The sequence below is a fragment of the Amaranthus tricolor genome, chromosome 15, assembly GCF_026212465.1.
Source record: "Amaranthus tricolor cultivar Red isolate AtriRed21 chromosome 15, ASM2621246v1, whole genome shotgun sequence".
NCBI lineage: Eukaryota > Viridiplantae > Streptophyta > Magnoliopsida > Caryophyllales > Amaranthaceae > Amaranthus > Amaranthus tricolor.
The window spans coordinates 7,360,785-7,379,002 of NC_080061.1; the positions used below are offsets into that span (position 1 = coordinate 7,360,785).

At 31.4% G+C, this 18,218-nt stretch overlaps 2 protein-coding genes across 2 annotated transcripts; one reads left to right on the top strand and one right to left on the bottom strand.

Moving 5' to 3' along the window:
• Window positions 1-1,325: 1,325 nt before the first annotated feature.
• On the bottom strand, window positions 1,326-5,120 carry LOC130801578 (uncharacterized protein At3g27210-like). The gene is made up of 4 exons (XM_057665452.1): window positions 4,700-5,120; window positions 3,367-3,447; window positions 2,775-2,897; window positions 1,326-2,096 (listed from the first exon to the last, which is right to left on the bottom strand). The coding sequence occupies exons 1-4, from the start codon at window positions 4,902-4,904 to the stop codon at window positions 1,687-1,689; spliced, it is 819 nt and encodes a 272-aa protein (XP_057521435.1). The 5' UTR covers window positions 4,905-5,120; the 3' UTR covers window positions 1,326-1,686.
• An 8,520-nt stretch (window positions 5,121-13,640) lies between these two features.
• LOC130800611 (probable adenylate kinase 7, mitochondrial) lies at window positions 13,641-18,021 on the top strand. The gene is made up of 4 exons (XM_057664153.1): window positions 13,641-14,062; window positions 16,346-16,486; window positions 16,901-17,074; window positions 17,670-18,021. Exons 1-4 carry the CDS (start codon window positions 13,727-13,729, stop codon window positions 17,814-17,816), a joined length of 798 nt encoding a protein of 265 aa, XP_057520136.1. The 5' UTR covers window positions 13,641-13,726; the 3' UTR covers window positions 17,817-18,021.
• The last annotated feature ends 197 nt before the right edge of the window (window positions 18,022-18,218 follow it).

Consider the following 18,218-nt stretch of genomic DNA (forward strand, 5'->3'; position numbering starts at 1 on the left):
ATAAACATTAAGTTTTAATGGGTTGAATCTGAAAGACGTGTCTAAAAAATCAATCAAGAGGTTAGTTGTACAACACAAATATTACTATTAAGATAATATTTATCATTTCAAGACATTCATTTTCATTCTAACGCCTACAAATAAAAATGCTCTTTTCAAATTATTGTACACCTAAAAAGTTCAAACCATAAAATTACCATGTAGAAATTCTCATAGTTCAATCACCTTTTACACTAGTCTAGATGTAATTTTGAGTTGTGTAGGGTATATAATTTTTTATTAATAGACCCTTTGTGAGTTATTATTTTGCCCTCCATTAAAGATAAATCTCCGAGGTGGTCCCATCTTTTATTATACTATAATAATGTACTAGACAAAATTAATAAATACTAAAAAAAATATTTTTGCTCGTCATAATGATTCACGATAATTAAGATAATGTTTATATTGAAAGTAAATATTTATTAGAAAAATAAAAGTCAAACTAAGAAAATAAGGTTATTTCTTATTAAAGTAGAAAATTAAGATAATATTGTTATTGTTAAAGTAAAGAAATAGTTGTAAACTAATGTTGAAGAAGAAATAGAAGAATTAGTCAATTATTATGAGTTAAATCTTTACCCTAGTGGAATTGAGGAGAAATGTTTCTTTTTTCTTTCCTAAAATAAGGTTAATTATCTTCCTTTTCCTTTTCTTCCTCTTACAATTATATTCTTTATTTTCTATCTTTCCTCTTAAAATCACCTTTATTTATCTTTATTTGTATAATTTCACTTTTATTTTCTCTTGGATGTTTATCCTCTACACAAGCATGCACAAACACTCCTCTTCAATCGACCTACATTATAATTGTGAATTTGATCATCTTGATAGCAAGAAAGAAATATTTCTTGTTTTCGAATCGATTCTAATTTTAGTTGAACCAAAATATCACTTTTCTCATGTAAAATTATGAGTTTGATTATCACTAAATGCTCCTCTTTACTCAGCCTATCTTATATCTTATAATAAAAAAAATCTATAAAGATCATACTCCCTCCAATTCTTTTCAATTGTCCCATTTGGATTGGACACAAATATCAACAAAGTGGAAAGGACCACCTTAAATAGTATTCCCATCCGATGTAGTGGGTATTGGGGGGTTAAATAATGTAATTTAGTAAAAAAAAAAATAAAAGGTGTTTTGGTAATTACATGAATGATATAAGGGCAATTTGGTTCAAAAATTATGTTTTAAAATAAAAATGATACAATTAAAGTGAATTGCCCAAATAAGAAAATGGTACAATTGAAAAGAAACGGAGGGAATATTTGAAGAATCACCATTAGTTCCCTCAAATATATTACTATTATTATTATTTTATATATTTCTCTTATCAGTTTGAGGGAGAATACAAGTATAAAACATTATTAATACACAACAAATATCATAATTGGGAAGAATTATTTCAATTTCTTAGCAACACCATCTAAAATCACTCAATTTGTACAAGGTATACCTTATCACCATCTCATGGCAAGATTTAGGAAATCATATAAACCTTTGCTTAGTTGTTTAACACTATAACTTTGTACAAGGTACTACATAGTACATATATTTGATTCATCCATCAAGATTACACAGCCCATATAATCTTCCTACACCAGGCAAAATCTAGCGAATCACAATCGTAGCGAACAAACTCGTCAAGCTTTTAAATCACCATTCATGGATGTCGGAGGAGTAGAAGTCCTCTTACTCTCACTAAAGCTACGAACGTAAACCAATCGAGGAAAGCAGCGATGTTTGTACTTGGCAGACTTGTCTTCTACAGGCAGATTGTCATCGACTATGTCAGTGCTCGAGACGGAGTAGCGCAGAGCAGATGGAGCTCTGTTTGCCGATTTAGGTGGCAATGGAGATGTTACTGTTAGGCCTACACCATCGCGTTCCCTCATACTTTCTCTAAAAAGATCGGCAAGTTTTTTGCTCTTAGGTTTTGTGGATGTACCTGAATTTGGATCACCGGCGACTTCAGAAATTGGTCCTGTTTCTTGAGTCAGAGTAGATGAGAAGCTTCGACGAACTGATGTACTGCTTCGAGATCTGTTTGATGCTGCAAAGGAAAGAGAAAAGGAATCCTGATAAAACACTGTATGATACAGAAAAGGAACATACAGAAACTGCAAAAAAGGTAAAGCTACTGTCCCGACAGAGATGATGAAAATAGCATCACACAAGATATTTCTAGGTACTATGAGCTGTGGGGTATATGAACTAGTAGATGCTCATATTTTCTTTTCTGTTTTTGTCGGAAAAATAATCCTAAGTGTAAAGTACATCAATAAATTAGAGAGAAGTTGATCAATATATAAGCTTGATAGACTCCTTCTGCTATTACCACTAGATTTTGTAAAATTCAACCTCATCAGGTCTCTATTTAGTCAACTCTCATGATAAATTATCGTTTTCGGTAGTTTACTTATAATTAATAAATTTAAATACATATACAGAGTAAAAATAAGACCACCACAAACCATGCCGTAAAGGTTTTCAAAATAAATGAACCGATATTTCCGACCTTGTAAAGGTGTAAAAAAATCGCATATTGAGTCGTATCGGGGATATATTATAATTTTGACCGATATTTAGGCGTCTCGATAACCAAATCACTCATGTTAATGCATCACTGATGCGTTAGTTACAATGATTGTGCCCATTACCGCATTTTTATACTATGGACATATAGACAAACAAACAAAAGAAGAAACGCCAACAAATTTGCCAAACGTACCACTTTGCATGGGGAGTTTGCCTTCAAAAACAGCCCTACTGACTTGAGGGGAAAAAACTCTGCTTAGTCGAGGGGTTCCTGATGCATAATGGACAGGAGTATTTCCACGAGAAGGAGTGAAATCTGCAAATTTATGAAACAATACCCTGTAATTAGTTTCAAGTCTTTAAGAACTTTATGCTTTAGCTGTGGGGCGAAGCTATTAGTGGTGAAAGCTAGCCACGGCCAAGCCTCGAAAATCAGTGACAATGTGGTATATACTAGGAATTTAGCGTATAAATTATTTCAACTCTATGTTTGAGTCACAATACTTGTATGCCTCGCTTTCAACATAACAAAACCGCTAAAAATACCTCCTAGCAATTTTCAAAACCCTTCCCCTTTATTATTTTTGACGTTAACATAAAAATTTTCGGCTTGGCTAATGATCTAGCACTTGCTCTAGACCTTAGGGATGAGAAAACAATAGGACTGTAGGACTATATCAACAATTGAAAAATGAGGCAAGCTCAAAATCAACACTTACAAAACAAAAAATTGTGGATTATTATTCAACAATCAAGCTATTGAAATCATTCCCAACATATATTACCTCCATTGACACTATAAAAATCATCATCACAATCCGAGTCTAGCCAACCTTGAGTGTCAAAAAAGGCTTCATCTTTGCTACCTGTCAGTGGGAAAGCAAAGTATCATGAGTTTTAATTTTTGAGCTAGTGCGAAGAAAAACCATATCAAGAAGTAATTCTCCATAAACATTTGAAGGCTATGCAGGGTATGAAGGGTTGGACAAAACCTAAAAAGATAAAATGATTTGCAAAGACCCTCAATACTAAAAATCACTTGCAACTCCACAAAAATTAGATTAAAAAAGCACATAAATTTAGAAGCCATATTTCTAGATTCCATTTGAATTCAAAACCGAATAACTTGATTATTTCGGCTCCAAGCTTTCTATCTCTACTTCAACAAATGATATTTCTTCAATCAATGACCAAAAGATCCCAAATATATCTTTAGCTACAAGTTTTTCTCAACACTCCAACGTAAAGATAAATAAAAAACACAAATTCTCAGTGGTCTCATAGTCAAACCGTCTTTATTGGACTGGTCCAATACTCATTTACTATCTTTAAATAATACTTACAATCTTAAAATGATTAATAAGAAAAATATACATATAAATTCATCTTGTAGTAGGATGGTCTCATATAAGACCAGCTAAATGAAAAAAATTTCTAAAGATTTTGTTGCACATTAATCACTTTTAACATGTGTTTTATCCATAAGTTTAAACATAGTCAAGTTGTATCTTGTTTGGTTCGTCTTAATATAAATATTATTAATATCAAACTTTTTATAATTTTTACCCGAGTACAATCAGTTGAGTACAAGTAAATGAGAGGCAGTATGACCATAAAAATTACATTTACTTTTTAGGAAGGTGGTAAAAGCATCAAATTTTAAAAGTCTACCAAGTACATGAATATTCTTGTGAAATAAAAGGACCCAATCAAGTGAGTCCCATGGCTGATTCTTCTCTTAATTACAACTTTTAAAAATAAGATTAAAAAACCAAATTAAATAAGAAATTCAATCACAAACAAAAACCCATCAAACAACATATTAGCACATCAATGATTAGGACAAAATTATAATACATCACTATTATTATGATCAATCAATCAAATATTATTGTCCATAACACTTCAATCCAAAAGGCACAAACAATAATTAACATTAATATCAATACAAAATAAAATAAAAAATCAATTAAAAAACAAAAAAAAGGTCATAAAAAGTAGTGCATAATTAAAGTAAACAATCCAAAATCAAATTCCCAATCCCTCAGACAACTCCAAATAAAAAAACCCAATCCAATTTTTACGTCAACAATGAAGTAAAAGAAAAGGAGTAATTACCACCGATACTGCGAAGAGAAGAAACGGAATTGAAAGGAGAAACTCGGGATTTAGAAACGGGTATAATCGGAGGATCGACCGGAACATAGGGTTTATCTTTAATGGGGGTTGAAGGCACGGAAGAAGAAGATTTATCGACGGACATAATCTGATCAGGTTTAGTAGACGGAGAAGTTTTATTGATTGATGATATACAAGATCCCATGATTTCTGAGTTAATAAACACTGATTTAAAGAAGAATATACAGAGAGAATATAATTATGGAAGACGTGACAAGCAGAAAGAGGGCAAAATGGAGAGTGACAGAAGGGTTAGAGAGAGAGACAGAGACTGAGTAATGAGTATGGTGCAGAAGAATTTGGGGTAGGAGAAGAAATACTTGAACAGGCAAGGGCAATGGTGGGTTCCAATAAACACACAATAATTAATCACACACACATATTCTCATTTAACAGGGTCTATTTTATGAACCATATCCAATTACTAAGAGCAAAATGGGCTATTGTGCAGTGTTTAAAATTTTTGACAGTTCAAAATTTTTTTAAAAAAATTAATTATTAATTTGAATTAAATTTTGATGAAATTTATATTTTTAGACTATATAATATGAGTTATTATGGTTTTTTATAAAATTGTTAAAATATCAATGATATAAAAAAGGAGTATTATATAATTCCAGTGGTAACACTTTTGTAAGATTTTTTCACATGGTAGCATCCAGTCTATGCCTTATTTAACTGTCGTTGCATTTTCCGTTAAATTCTTGTCAATTTCCGTTAAATCAACCATTTTGACGTTTCTAGCCTTATTAAGTGTTGATTGTTGTCTTTATAATTTGCCCTAAACCATTTCTATGCTCTCAAAAGTTCGATGCTACCATGTGGAATTTCCCTGTAATTTAGTACGTCTTAAGTTTTTAAGGGTTATTTTTATCTTTCACTCTAGGGTCCAATAATTAACGAGATGGTCCTGCTTATCCTTATCACAAATTGTTGTGAAAGACCTTCTCAATTGGGCCGCCCCATTAGATTTTTTTAACATACAAAAAAGGAAAATGTAATGTAACTAAATGCTTAATCGATAGAGGTTTAGAATACCTCAAGTAGGCATTTAGGATACGTTAAGTAGAAGTTCACAGTATGTCAAATAGGTGTTTTTAATATGTTGAAGTTGACAAGTAGGTGTTACATGCTGTAGGTGTTTAGGTTATTTGTTGTAAGGGTTTAGGTTATGTGCTGTAGGTGTTTAGGTTATTTGTTGTATGTGTTTTTGTTATGTGTTGTAGGTATTTTTGTTATGTGTTGTAGATGTTTAGGTTATTTGTTGTAGGTATTTATGTTATGTATAGGTGTTTATATTATGTGTTGTAGGTATTTAAGTTATTTGGTGTAGGACTTTATGTTATGTGTTGTAGGTTTTTATATGTCTACTTCAATCTACAAAAATACTTATTATAACTAGTTTAAATTGCCTACATCAACTATTCAAAATGTCTACTTCAATATGCAAAAATATCTACTACAACTAGTTTAAATGCATACTAAAACTAGTTTAAAATAACTATTAATAATTATAGTAGGTGTTTTTGTAAAATGCATGTGCGTAATAGGTATTTTTGTACATTGGACTGGGCTTTGAGAGTCGTCTCTCAAAGAAACAGACTCTCAAAAGACCTATTGTATTCTGATATAGTGTGAATTTACTTCATTTTTATTCTAGATATGATCTCATTAACTTTACTCTTTGTAATATCTTATTTTAAATATTTCACAACTTTAACTTACATTCCTAACTTCTTAATTTCCTAGTAAAAGTAAATGAGGTTAAACTAAAACATCTACATTTGTATTTAAATTACTCATTTTTAATTGTTGAATATTTTTTTGAACATCAAAATTGACACTTCAAATCTTAAACACATTAACGTTTAAAAAGATTGAAGATTTGTAATGGTGAGACTGATTTATATAAAATAAATTCTCATAAAGAAAAAGTCATGTATAGACTTGGTACATACTATTTTAATGTGTACTAACCTTAATGTATACTCCATCTATTTCTTAAAGAAATTTTCATTTGTTATTTGGGGTGTTTTATTTGTTGTTCACATAAAAAATCTTTCTATTTATGTCATAAATTTTAGACAAAGTAACCTTGTTCATCTTTATTTTTATATTTTAATAATGTTTATGGTCCCCACATATCTTTCAGTAACCTTATTTTAATCTTTTATGTTTCTTATAATCCCCACGTGTTTTCTAGTAACTTTATAAAAACATTTCTTATTAGTTGTTGTCCTCATATTTTTTCCATTAATTTTTTTTAATATTTTTTTAATGTTTATGGTTCTTACTTTTTTTTCATCAAATTTATTATTCAATAAAATAATTTATCTACTATCTAAAATATTTTATTTTTCTTAATTCCTATTAATATTCCTTATGAGAACTTTATGGAAAAACAAAAATATATTAAAATTGTAAGCATTTTTACCTAACAATTAGAATCATGTGCGACACCAAAATATAACAAGTTTATACAACCATTACTTCTTGTAATAATTAATGTTTGGAATTTTTATATTTAAAATTAATGGATTGATATTATATTGATTAATACTGTTCAATTAATAAACGTGTCTGATTTGTGTTTTGAGCGCGTCTTCTTTGATTTTTATTTTATAGGTTGATTGATTGATTAATGTTTTCATTAAACGTGCACTCCTTTGACTTCTTTTAGTTTTTCTAAAAGAAAATCCTTATTAATCACCATAATTTGTAAATTATAATAAAAGACAAAAAATATACTAATAAAATAAGCAAAATACAATAAGATAAATTACAATTTCAAAAATGTCACACTATCAAATCTCTCCACATGAGTGTGATTTGTTAAGGTTGCAAATAACGGTTATTAACTTAGAGTTGCTCGTTTTTCTCCCTTGCTATAAACTCCAAATAGAGTAAATAAATTTATAGATGGTGGAAAAATGTTATAGTTTGACCAAAAGATATCACACCATTCACACTCAATTTACACTGCATTAATCTCATTTAGGGTGTGTTTGGATGAAAGGAAATAAAGGAAAAAAAAAAGGAGGAATTTGTAAGGAGGAAAGAATCCCTTACTTGAATAACAAAATGGAAGAGATGGGATTTAGGGGCAGAAATTAGAAGAATTTGATGGATACTATTTTTAAGGTCCTAATCTCTCTTATGTTAGAAAGATATGAAGAAAATTCTCATCTTCCTTCCTTTCCATTCCATTTCTTCTATACAAACAAGAGTTTTTCCTTTTTTCATTTCTTTTCCCTTCCTGTCCCTTCCCTCCCTTTCCCTTCCCTTAATTTCTTTTCTCTTTAAAATTACTATCCAAACATAATGTTAAAGTAGGATTTTTAATATCCATGGTCCTATTTGAATTTTAAAAATGGGTATTTTTCAATTATAATTAGTTTTAGAAAATTTTTGACTTCAAATCCTTTTATGTTTGCAGCAGTTGTAGACAAAATAATTTAATTTTCTAATAAGATGTGTCTTGGTTCATTATTTTGTTGATGAAATTTGTTTCTGTAAATGAAATTAAAGATAACTCATATTTTAGAAATAAGGGAGCATCATAAAAAGGGAAAAAATAAGGAGGTGTGAGAAATAAAGAGTCACGGCATCTGATCTAATGGATCAAGTTCTCCTTGGCTCACAAAGTTGGTTGAGGTAAGGGGATGGGCTGACTATGTGCGCCCGACCAAAATCAGTTTGATTGGGCATTCAGGTTTTCTTCTTAAAATTTTATAGGTGTGTTTGAATGGAAGGAAATTGATGGAAAGGAAAGGGAGGTAATTTAAAGGGATTTGATAATGGATTTTTCTTAAAGTTTCAATCTTTCAAAATTGAAAAGATTTGAAAGGAAAACTTTATCTCCCTTCTGTTCTATTTTCTTCCATTTCTCTTCCCTTCCTTTCTTTCCCTCCCTTACCCTTTCTTTCTTTTCTTTTCTCTTCTAAATTGGTATTCGAACATAGTGTATGTAAGTAGCCACCTTCACACCCAATCCAGTTTTGGCCCTAGTGCTCGGCAAACCTTGGGTCCTTTTTGCTCCTTTGATTCTTTTACACTATTCACCCTTAGGCTTGGCTTGGACTCTCATTTTGCTTTCGACTCAACTTAATTAATGGCTTTCAAGATTTAGTACGACCTCAACTAGAATTCTTCGCATAACAAGGTTAGGAACCTCAGAGGTTCTTCTTGTGTTATTTTTCTTCATAGCCCTACAAAACTCATAAAAACAAACATTAGACCGAGTTGTGAGATACATGGGTTAAATTGTTACAAATAGAATAATTTAGGAAAAAAAATGGGGAAATTTGGGAAAATTTTAAAAAAATAATTAATTTTAACAAAAAGAAATTAAAAAATAAGCTTCGGATAAACTTAATTCAAAAAAAGCGTCACTATATCCGAGCCTAAGGTTAAGTATGTTCGAAGTTACTAACAACGAACAAAAAAATTATTCAAAAAAAATCAAAATTGTTTGTTCACAGTTATTAACTGCGAACAAAATGTTGAGAATGTACTCATAACGTTAGATGGGACAAAAAAAGGAAGCAATGTTTGTTCGCAGTTACTATCTGCGAACAAACATAATTTTCTTTTTTTCCGTCCCATGTAGCGTTATGACATTGTCTCTCTTTTGTTCACAGTTAATAACTGCTAGTGATGGCCACGGTCCGGGTTGGGCCGGTTTCGGTTCCATTTGGAACCTGATTCGAACGTTCCGGTTCCAATCGGTTCCGAGGCGGTTCATGAGGCGGTTCCGGCTCGCGGGTCGAACCATTGGTTCCATTTTTATTTTTCCTTTAAATATAATATAAAAATACTATAATAATGCGGACGTACCTTTGATGATTACTTGATTATTAGCGAGATTCATTGCTTGTCATCGTTATTAAAATATTTACTAAAAAGAATGAAAAAAATAAATTAATAAGAAACGATAAAGATGATTGATAAAAAAAGAGGGAGAAAATAGACTTGAACCTAGTACCCGAAGGAATACTAAGCTGCCTACGTATCCCGAAGGAATCAAAGCCCACGTAGTTCTTTGTCATACCTTTTATTTGTAGTTGTTGAATGTTGATTGATCATTGTCCGATTGATTCTATTCGTCTTCGTCTTCGTCATCATCATCTGGTTGGTTAGATGCTTCCGCTGACGATGATGCAGATGTATCCATCATCATCCATGGATCATCATCGCCTTGATCATCATCGTTCTTTAGTCCTTGTGTTCGAAGCTCCGCTTGATCCCAATCTTTCTTGCAAACACATATTTGAATACTATGTGGAGCAAGACGAGATCTCTTTTCGTCTAAAACTCTTCTACCTGCACTAAAAGCAGATTCCGACACAATCGTAGAAGCAGAAATTGCAAGGATATCCTTTACAATTCTCGATAATATGGGAAATTTTATAGATTTTTCTTTCCACTATTCTAAAATATTATAGCTACCTTGGTCAATTTCAAAGTGATGTTTAAGATAATTATCTAATTCTAAATATGAAGTGGAGGGTGAAGAAGAAGATGATCCTACAAAACTATCATCTTGGCTTATTATGTTAGCTATTACGGAATTATAATAAGTGGGACGTGCCGAGACGCTAGCACGCCTAGACGTATCGCGACTTGGTTATATACACTAGCATAGTAATCATAAAGTTCTGCTAAAAGTTTTTTACAAGTTCCAATATAATTATGTACATCACTAGGCAGGCGATCTAATGATTGGTAGTAAATCCAATTACTTTAGTAAGGACTTCTATCTTAAAACATGGGTCTAAAATTGTTGCAATTCCATAAATAAAAGGAAAATCAGTAAAATATGTCTTCCACTTGTCCATCATATCTGCAAGAATCGGCTTTAAATATGTGTTAGTATCATCATGCGAATGTTTAACAAGATGATAAAAAATAGTAATACATTCACTTATTACTAAGTGGACGTTTGGTTCGTAAACATATGAAAAAATCTTAGTTGTGTGGTCATACGCTTCTAATATTTTCTGTACACCTATAGCTAGTTCCCATGTGTCATCACTTATATAGCTATTTGTACACTCACTATAAAGTTGTGTTATAACTGGACGATAAGCAATCGCTATTTTTAATAAATCGTGGGTTGAGCCCCAACGTGTAGGAGTATCGAATGACCAATACACTTTTTTTAGTTGATAATGGTTACATAATTGCTTATATGTTCTCTTTACCTGTCCAACTCTAAGTCACTTCACTATGTCTCTAATGGGATCTAATAAATCACTTAATTGTTTTATACCTGCTTGGCAAGATAAGTTTACTATATGAGCACAACAACGTACATGTAATAATCTACCCCCAAGGATAAAACTAAATGCAGGTACGTTATACAAAAGTTCGATGCATTTAATGTTGGCGGTTGCATTATCGGTAGAACAACAAAATATCTTATCTAATAAGTTCCATTCTTTACATACCTCTATTAATCTGTATTTTATGTTTTCACCCGTATGTCTTTCGAGCATTATCTCAAAAGCAATTATTTTTTTTTGAATAATCCAATTTTGATCTATCCAATGTGCTGTTACACACATATAAGCTTCAAAAAAGAAGACATGATGATATTGAAATAATAATGGAATTAAGAAATAAATAAATAGTTAATAGACTAATTATGTAATTAACTAAATTAAGAAATAATTAAAAGACTAATTATGTAATTAAGTGAATAATTGCGTAATTAAGTAGAGAGAGTAGGAGAAGGGATGAGTTGTGAATGAAAATGATTGAAAGTGATGTGTATTTATAGTAAATATCACAACGGCTAGTTAACGACTCTTTTTCGGATGGTTCCAAAGAACTGCTGGACCGGTTCCATCCCGCGGTTCTTAGGTCCGGTTCAAGCAGTTTTTTCCGGCGGTTTCACGGTTCCGCGGTTCGAAACCTGTCGCGAACGGTTCCGGTTCCGAGACGGTTTCAAGCGGTTCGGGACCGGTTCGGTTCCGGGTAACCCGCTCCGTGGCCATCATTAATAACTGCGTACAAACAATTTTGACCATTTTTTTTGTTCGCTGTTAGTAACTGCGAACATACCCGACTTTAAACTCAGACATTAAGACACTTATTTTTTAAATGAAGTTTACCCAAAACTTTTTTTTATTTTTTTTATTAAAAATACTTATTTGTTTCAAATTATCAAAAGTTTGGTAGGAAAATATGATATAAATGAGGGGATCAAACTCCTAATGACCTCCAACTTCTATTTTGTACAACCTTCACCCAATTACTAAATTCAGATTTTCGTTCTTCCGCCCCTGTGGATGGTTGGCCTCTAAGCTGAATGAAGGCACATTATGGACGGTAGTTAAAAGTTGAATGAAGGCACACCTTTTAGGGTTATATTAAATCTTTTCATTTATATCATAAATTTTTCACATAATTAATTTTATTCTTTTTCATTTTATTATTTTATTAACATTTATAGTCCCTATTTATTTTCTACTAATTTTATTTTATTATTTTATTGCTTATGATTCTACATGTTTCCCATTTATTTTTATCAAACATTTTTTAATAGTTATCGTCTGTATATTTTTTCCCACTAACTTTATTTTAATATTTTTTAATGCTTGCAGAATTCATTATTCCTCCATTAAATTTATTATTCAATAAAATAATACTACATCCACTACTAAAAGAAACTATATATTTTTTTAATTTCCATGAATATTACTCGTGGAAATAACTTTAAGGAACAGAGGGTGTATATAACAACGGAAACCAAATATCACTCTACCTTAGCAAAACACAAATTCTTGTGGGAGACGGTCTCTTTGAGACCATCTCTAATTGGGCCGGCTCATTATATATTTTTTAAAATATTGTAAGTAGCATTAAGAATGATGTAAGTAGACATTTAAGATATTAAAAGTAGGTATTAAGGATACGGTAAGTAAGCATTAAGGATAATGTAAGTAGACATTAAGAATACAATAAATAGGTATTAATCTTTGATAGGTTGGGCTTGAGATATATCTCTAAAAAAATATGGTCTTTCAAGAGACTAATTGTTAACAAAATCAAAATTAATGTAGATAAACACGTCATTTTGCATAACTCTTTCACATTATTATTTGATACAACTTTTAAGTTTTAACAACGAGTCTTTCAATCTGATATATTGTTTATAACATTGATTATGATAGATTTTCAATAAATGCAAAATTGTTATATTTCGTGACACCACGTTGACTTTCATCAACTTTTTTTCAATAAATCTAAAATTATACCCTCAAACTCTAAAAAGTAAGATAAAAAGTTAATAATTAAATACAGATAACCTAATCAATTGATAAAATTACTCTCCATAAAATATTTTATTTTAAAAATATAAGAAAATAGTTCTTATTAACACTAAATAATTCACAAAGCATCGGATATGAGTTCTTTTATTTCAGTCGAATGTAAAACTCTATTTTTTTTAAAATAGTTGACAATTTAGTATTCCTAATTAATAATCACTTTTAACAAATTTAGTATTTACCCATTGATGTGTTAGATTTTAAAGAGATATGGTTAAATAATTGACATTGTCAACAGTTTTATAATTTTTTATTGAATTTGCTTATAATGTGTGATTATAGATACACAATACTACACTTCGTCTTATTGACTATTATACTTGTTATATTTTATTTTTTACACAATTTAATATATAATTTTAATCACTTATAATATTATAAACTATGCATAACTAAAAATTATAAAAAAATAATATTATAAAAATATATTATTAAATAATTCAAATAAAATTTCAATAAAGTATATTTTTCGTTTTTCGTTTTTTAATGGAATAGTGGGGCCTCAGGAGTCAGGAGCCACTAGTTAAAATCTGAACAAACTAACGTTTGAAAACCCTCTTAACAAATTGCACATTTTAAGCCACACTCTCCCCTCTTTTTTCTTCTCTCTCCAAAACCACCATAACCAGCCGCCATGGCAGGGCTTGGTTTTGTAAGAGCAAGGTCATCAATTACTCATCTTTCCACAGTGTTTAAGACTCGTACATTTGCAGCGGCGGCACTCCAGTACGATGTCGACTACGATGACTATGGTGATTTTGATGATCAGAGGGATACGATCCTATATCCTATGGTTGATGGAGAAGGATTAGAGCCTAGAAGAGGTGTGCAATGGGTAATTATTGGTGAACCAGGTGCTAAGAAGCATGTTTACGCTAAAAAACTCTCGAAGCTTCTACAAGTTCCCCATATTTCTATGGCTTCTCTCCTTCGTCACCAGCTTCAACCTGGTTCTGTTATCTATAAGCAGGTTGATTTTGATTTGTTTCCTTTTCGAAGTTGTTCTTATGAACAATCTTAGAGGCATACCCTTTTTATTTTGAAATTGTATGTTTGCAATCTCTACTTTGTTCTCGATATTCATATTGGAATGATTTTAGTTACTTGATTTCAGTTCTAGATTTTAAAGCCTGAAATTGAATTCTAAATTCGATGTTTGGTGATAGAGTTCACGTTCTGGGAAATTTGTTTATTCCCTTTGTTTTGATGAGGTCACTTTTTTATGATTATTGCTAATTGATTGAAATTTGAACTTTATTAAACTGTTTGAAGGTCAAATGGGCATTGTTAATGAATGATTATTGCCAATTTATTTTAAGAAGTAGTCTTCTACTCTTCTTAGTTCTTGAAGTTTTAGTTAGATGAAATATAATTCGTATTAAATATGATTTTTTGGGTTTATGTTGTCAACTCCATATTTTAAAACTATGATTTTGGTATTGCTGATAAGTTAATGAGTTGGTTAATTAGAAATTTAGAATGGATATATATCCTTTGTTGCCCCGAGACTGCTCCTAAGGGGATGACACAAAGATTAAAAGAAAATGAGAAAGTGGTTATTGTAGTGGGGTGTTATAGGTGGGGCCGTGCCCTTTAGTGGGGTAGAGTTATAGGTTTTAATGCAGGAAAGATTAATAAATTGTAGGTTTTGATGGGGTATTCTAGGTAAGGTTATGTTCGAAAATAGTGATGAGACAAACGTAAAAGGACATACTAAAATCACATAGTGTAACTCTCAAGCATAGTGCAAAAACAAGACCGTCTTAGCGTGCCGTATTCTAACTGTATCATAAATGTTTGAGTTTACATTGACCGAAAGATAGGCCAAGACAATCTTGAAGCATTGATGGTTTAAGACCATTACCAAAACCCTCTATTTGCACTAGGCTTTCCAAGACACACTGTATAGGATCTTGATACAACTGTATGGACTCATTTAACTTAACTTATGAACCTTAAACAACAAAAAGACACTTGATTAGTTCATTTAGTCCATCAATCCAAAACATATGAGCTTTCGTATGGGTTTTAAGACACTCTAAAAGAAAGTATCACAAAGAAACACTCATTTTTTATTCAGTCCACTCTCTTTCGAATTCCATGTTTATTTTTGATTTTTTTTTACTGGGATAATTAAGATTTTGAATTATCATAATGCATGAATATAAAATCATACATCTATGCTATCAACTACTCAAAATCCTTTTTAAGTTATTAGTTACCATGTACCAATTAATCTGTTAACACTAGTGCATTGCATCTTCTTGATTTCACCTTTAATGTTAAGTGCTAATATAATATAGCTTCTTACACTTTTGATGAGCTTGCCAAAAGCTTGTATCTTAAATGTAACCAAAAGTATATGAACAATGTTGTATGATGTTTGTATGTTTCATGCATTATCTAATGGAATACTCGTCCAAATGGAGCGTTTGATCACTTCTGTCAACTGTAATAAGTTGAGAATGTTGAACTATAGACAGACTTATGGACGACTAATCAATTAATGAACAATATTGACCTGATTTTGGCCATTAAGGATTCGTGTATTAAAAACAGAATCTTAATGTAAATATCTTATGTAATAGGGATGCCATATGTCTACTCTTGTAACTGATTCATTCAAGTAATAAAATCTATCAAAAAAAAAAAACTGCAGATCTGCCTCTTGTGTCATTCGAACTTTTTTGATTAGTTCTTGTCTTAATTTTCTTAACTATTGTAGGATCTCTTTCATGTTAGTGAGTGGTTTGACTACAAGATTCTTTAACATGGGTATATATTTAATGAAGGAAACCCTTAGCCCAATTCACATCAACTGCCCCATAAAGCGTAACATAATTTGCCAGTTAATTCACCTTTTGAATTCACACATCATAACTAAAATAGCCCAAAACCGACTATAATTCTCTTTTTTTAATTTGCGATTCGCAAGAAGATTAGTGAATCATGTGATAGTGATATGGACCTTAAGAGCCTTTTTTTGGAGCATCCACTTGCCAATCCTATTTAGGCATCAAATATTTGGTAGTTGAAAATTTCATTTTTGCTTTACAAGAACTGAAATTAGTGTGAAAATTGACCAGCATTTAGTCCTGGATTACTGCAAACTGCAGTCTGCAGCTAATTTCTGTCTTTCCTCTTATTAATTTTCTTGTTTTTAACTTATATAAGAAGCAGAATGTCAAGTTTCCTTTGTTTATGACTGTATTATATTATATAGATGGTAAAGTTGTTCTTATTTTATGCCTAGATTGAGAGCATTGTGAGCCGAGGAATGCTTGTTCCAGAGGATATAATATTTGGCTTGCTATCAAAGAGACTGGAAGCAGGTTATTTTAGAGGGGAAACTGGATTCATTTTGGAGGGGATCCCTAGAACAAGAAAGCAAGCAGTGAGTTTTTTTGTGTACATTGTCTATTTCTTAGATTTGAATGTCCTAAGATCTGTTGGAAATTTTCTGTGTATGGAGATGTTGGGTAAATAAGTTGTTCTGTAAATCAAGCCAGAATATAGCTCTATATGTTCGTAAGGGGTCATATTATTGTCTATATTAGGCTTACGCAAAAACCATGCTTAGCCACTTATTAGGGTAATCAGTAACAGAATGTTGTTGTATTCAACTTGTTTTCAATAGTAACTGAAGTATGACAAGTTTGATTAAAATGGAATTAAAATGGTTGGCTTTGTAACTACTGATCACTTTTACAGTTTATGCTGGAACCTCATTTGTTTATCAGTTGTGATGACTTTGGAGCTTTATGGTTAACTTAATCTCCATTTATTCTGCGCTTTGCGTTAATGGTAGGAGATCCTTGACCAAATTGCCGACATTGATTTGGTGCTAAATTTGAAATGTGCTGATTGTGAACTTGTTGGAAAGAAACTGCAAAGTAGATCAAATCTTCACCTGCAAGGAAGTAAAATTGAAGCATTTTCAGAAGAAGTATGGAAGCAGAAGCTTCACACTTATGCAGAACAGGTATCTATCATCTAGCTTCCTCTTTTGAATCAGATATTTTGTGCCAGCAACAATGAGCCAACTATAACACCTCTAGATGAATATTATTATTTGCATAACTTTAACAGCCATGGAAAAACTAATGCCATATACTTGTTGGACATTTAGAGTATATATGACCTAGATTATATATACATACTATAGTAGTGGGACTAAAATGTAATATTAGCAAAGTCCAAAATATGACCTAGATTATTTATACGTACTACTTTAGTCGTGGCTTGTTTCTGATCTGTCTCAAAATGATATTACATACTACTTTGCTAACATTACATTTTAGTTCCACTACTAAAAGTAGTATGTATATATAATATAGGTCCTATATACTCTAAATGTCCAACAATACTACTCTGTCCTTGTGATTTTGCCCCAAGTGGAAATGATACAGATTAAATATTCGAGCTGGGTGAGTTAAAGTGGTGGAGTTATTTAGAAATAAAGAGAGGGAGTATACAGAATAAAGATAAAAATAGAAATAAGGCAAAATTAGTGGGACGAACTTATAGTAGAAAATGGGGCAAATTGCTGACATTATTCTCTATTTTATTCTTATTAGAGCAAACCATTGGAAGATTACTACAAGAAGCAGAAAAGGGTTGTGGAGTTTCAGGTCTCTGAGGGGTTAGGAGAGACCTGGAAGGGACTGCTGTCTGTTTTGCAGTTAGAGCACATGGATTCTTCTTTCCAAAAATTAACAGCGTGAGGATGGCTCATCATCACAATGTTGCAGTCGCTGTCTGTCGTGGTTGCTGCGTTACATTATATATTTATGTACAAGCTATCAAATTACCTTGTGAAACTTCCATTTTTTGACTGTTGAAATTTTTTTGTCATTTGCAAAAAGCTCACGCAATTTTGTAATTTTGTATAAGAAAAATGATTATCTAATTAGTGACCGTTTGAGTGTATTGTTTGAGTGTATTTTCACTCACGTTGGAGGTAGTCAATGTGAGGTAAGAGAAATGGAAAGTGAACCTAGAAGAAAAAGGATTGCAAATACATTATTCTAAAATAGAATACTTAAAGATGCAAATTTAGTAGGAAGGAGCAAGTACCAAGTGGGAAAAACTCAAATGTCCATTGGAGAAGATGTTGGGCAAACAAC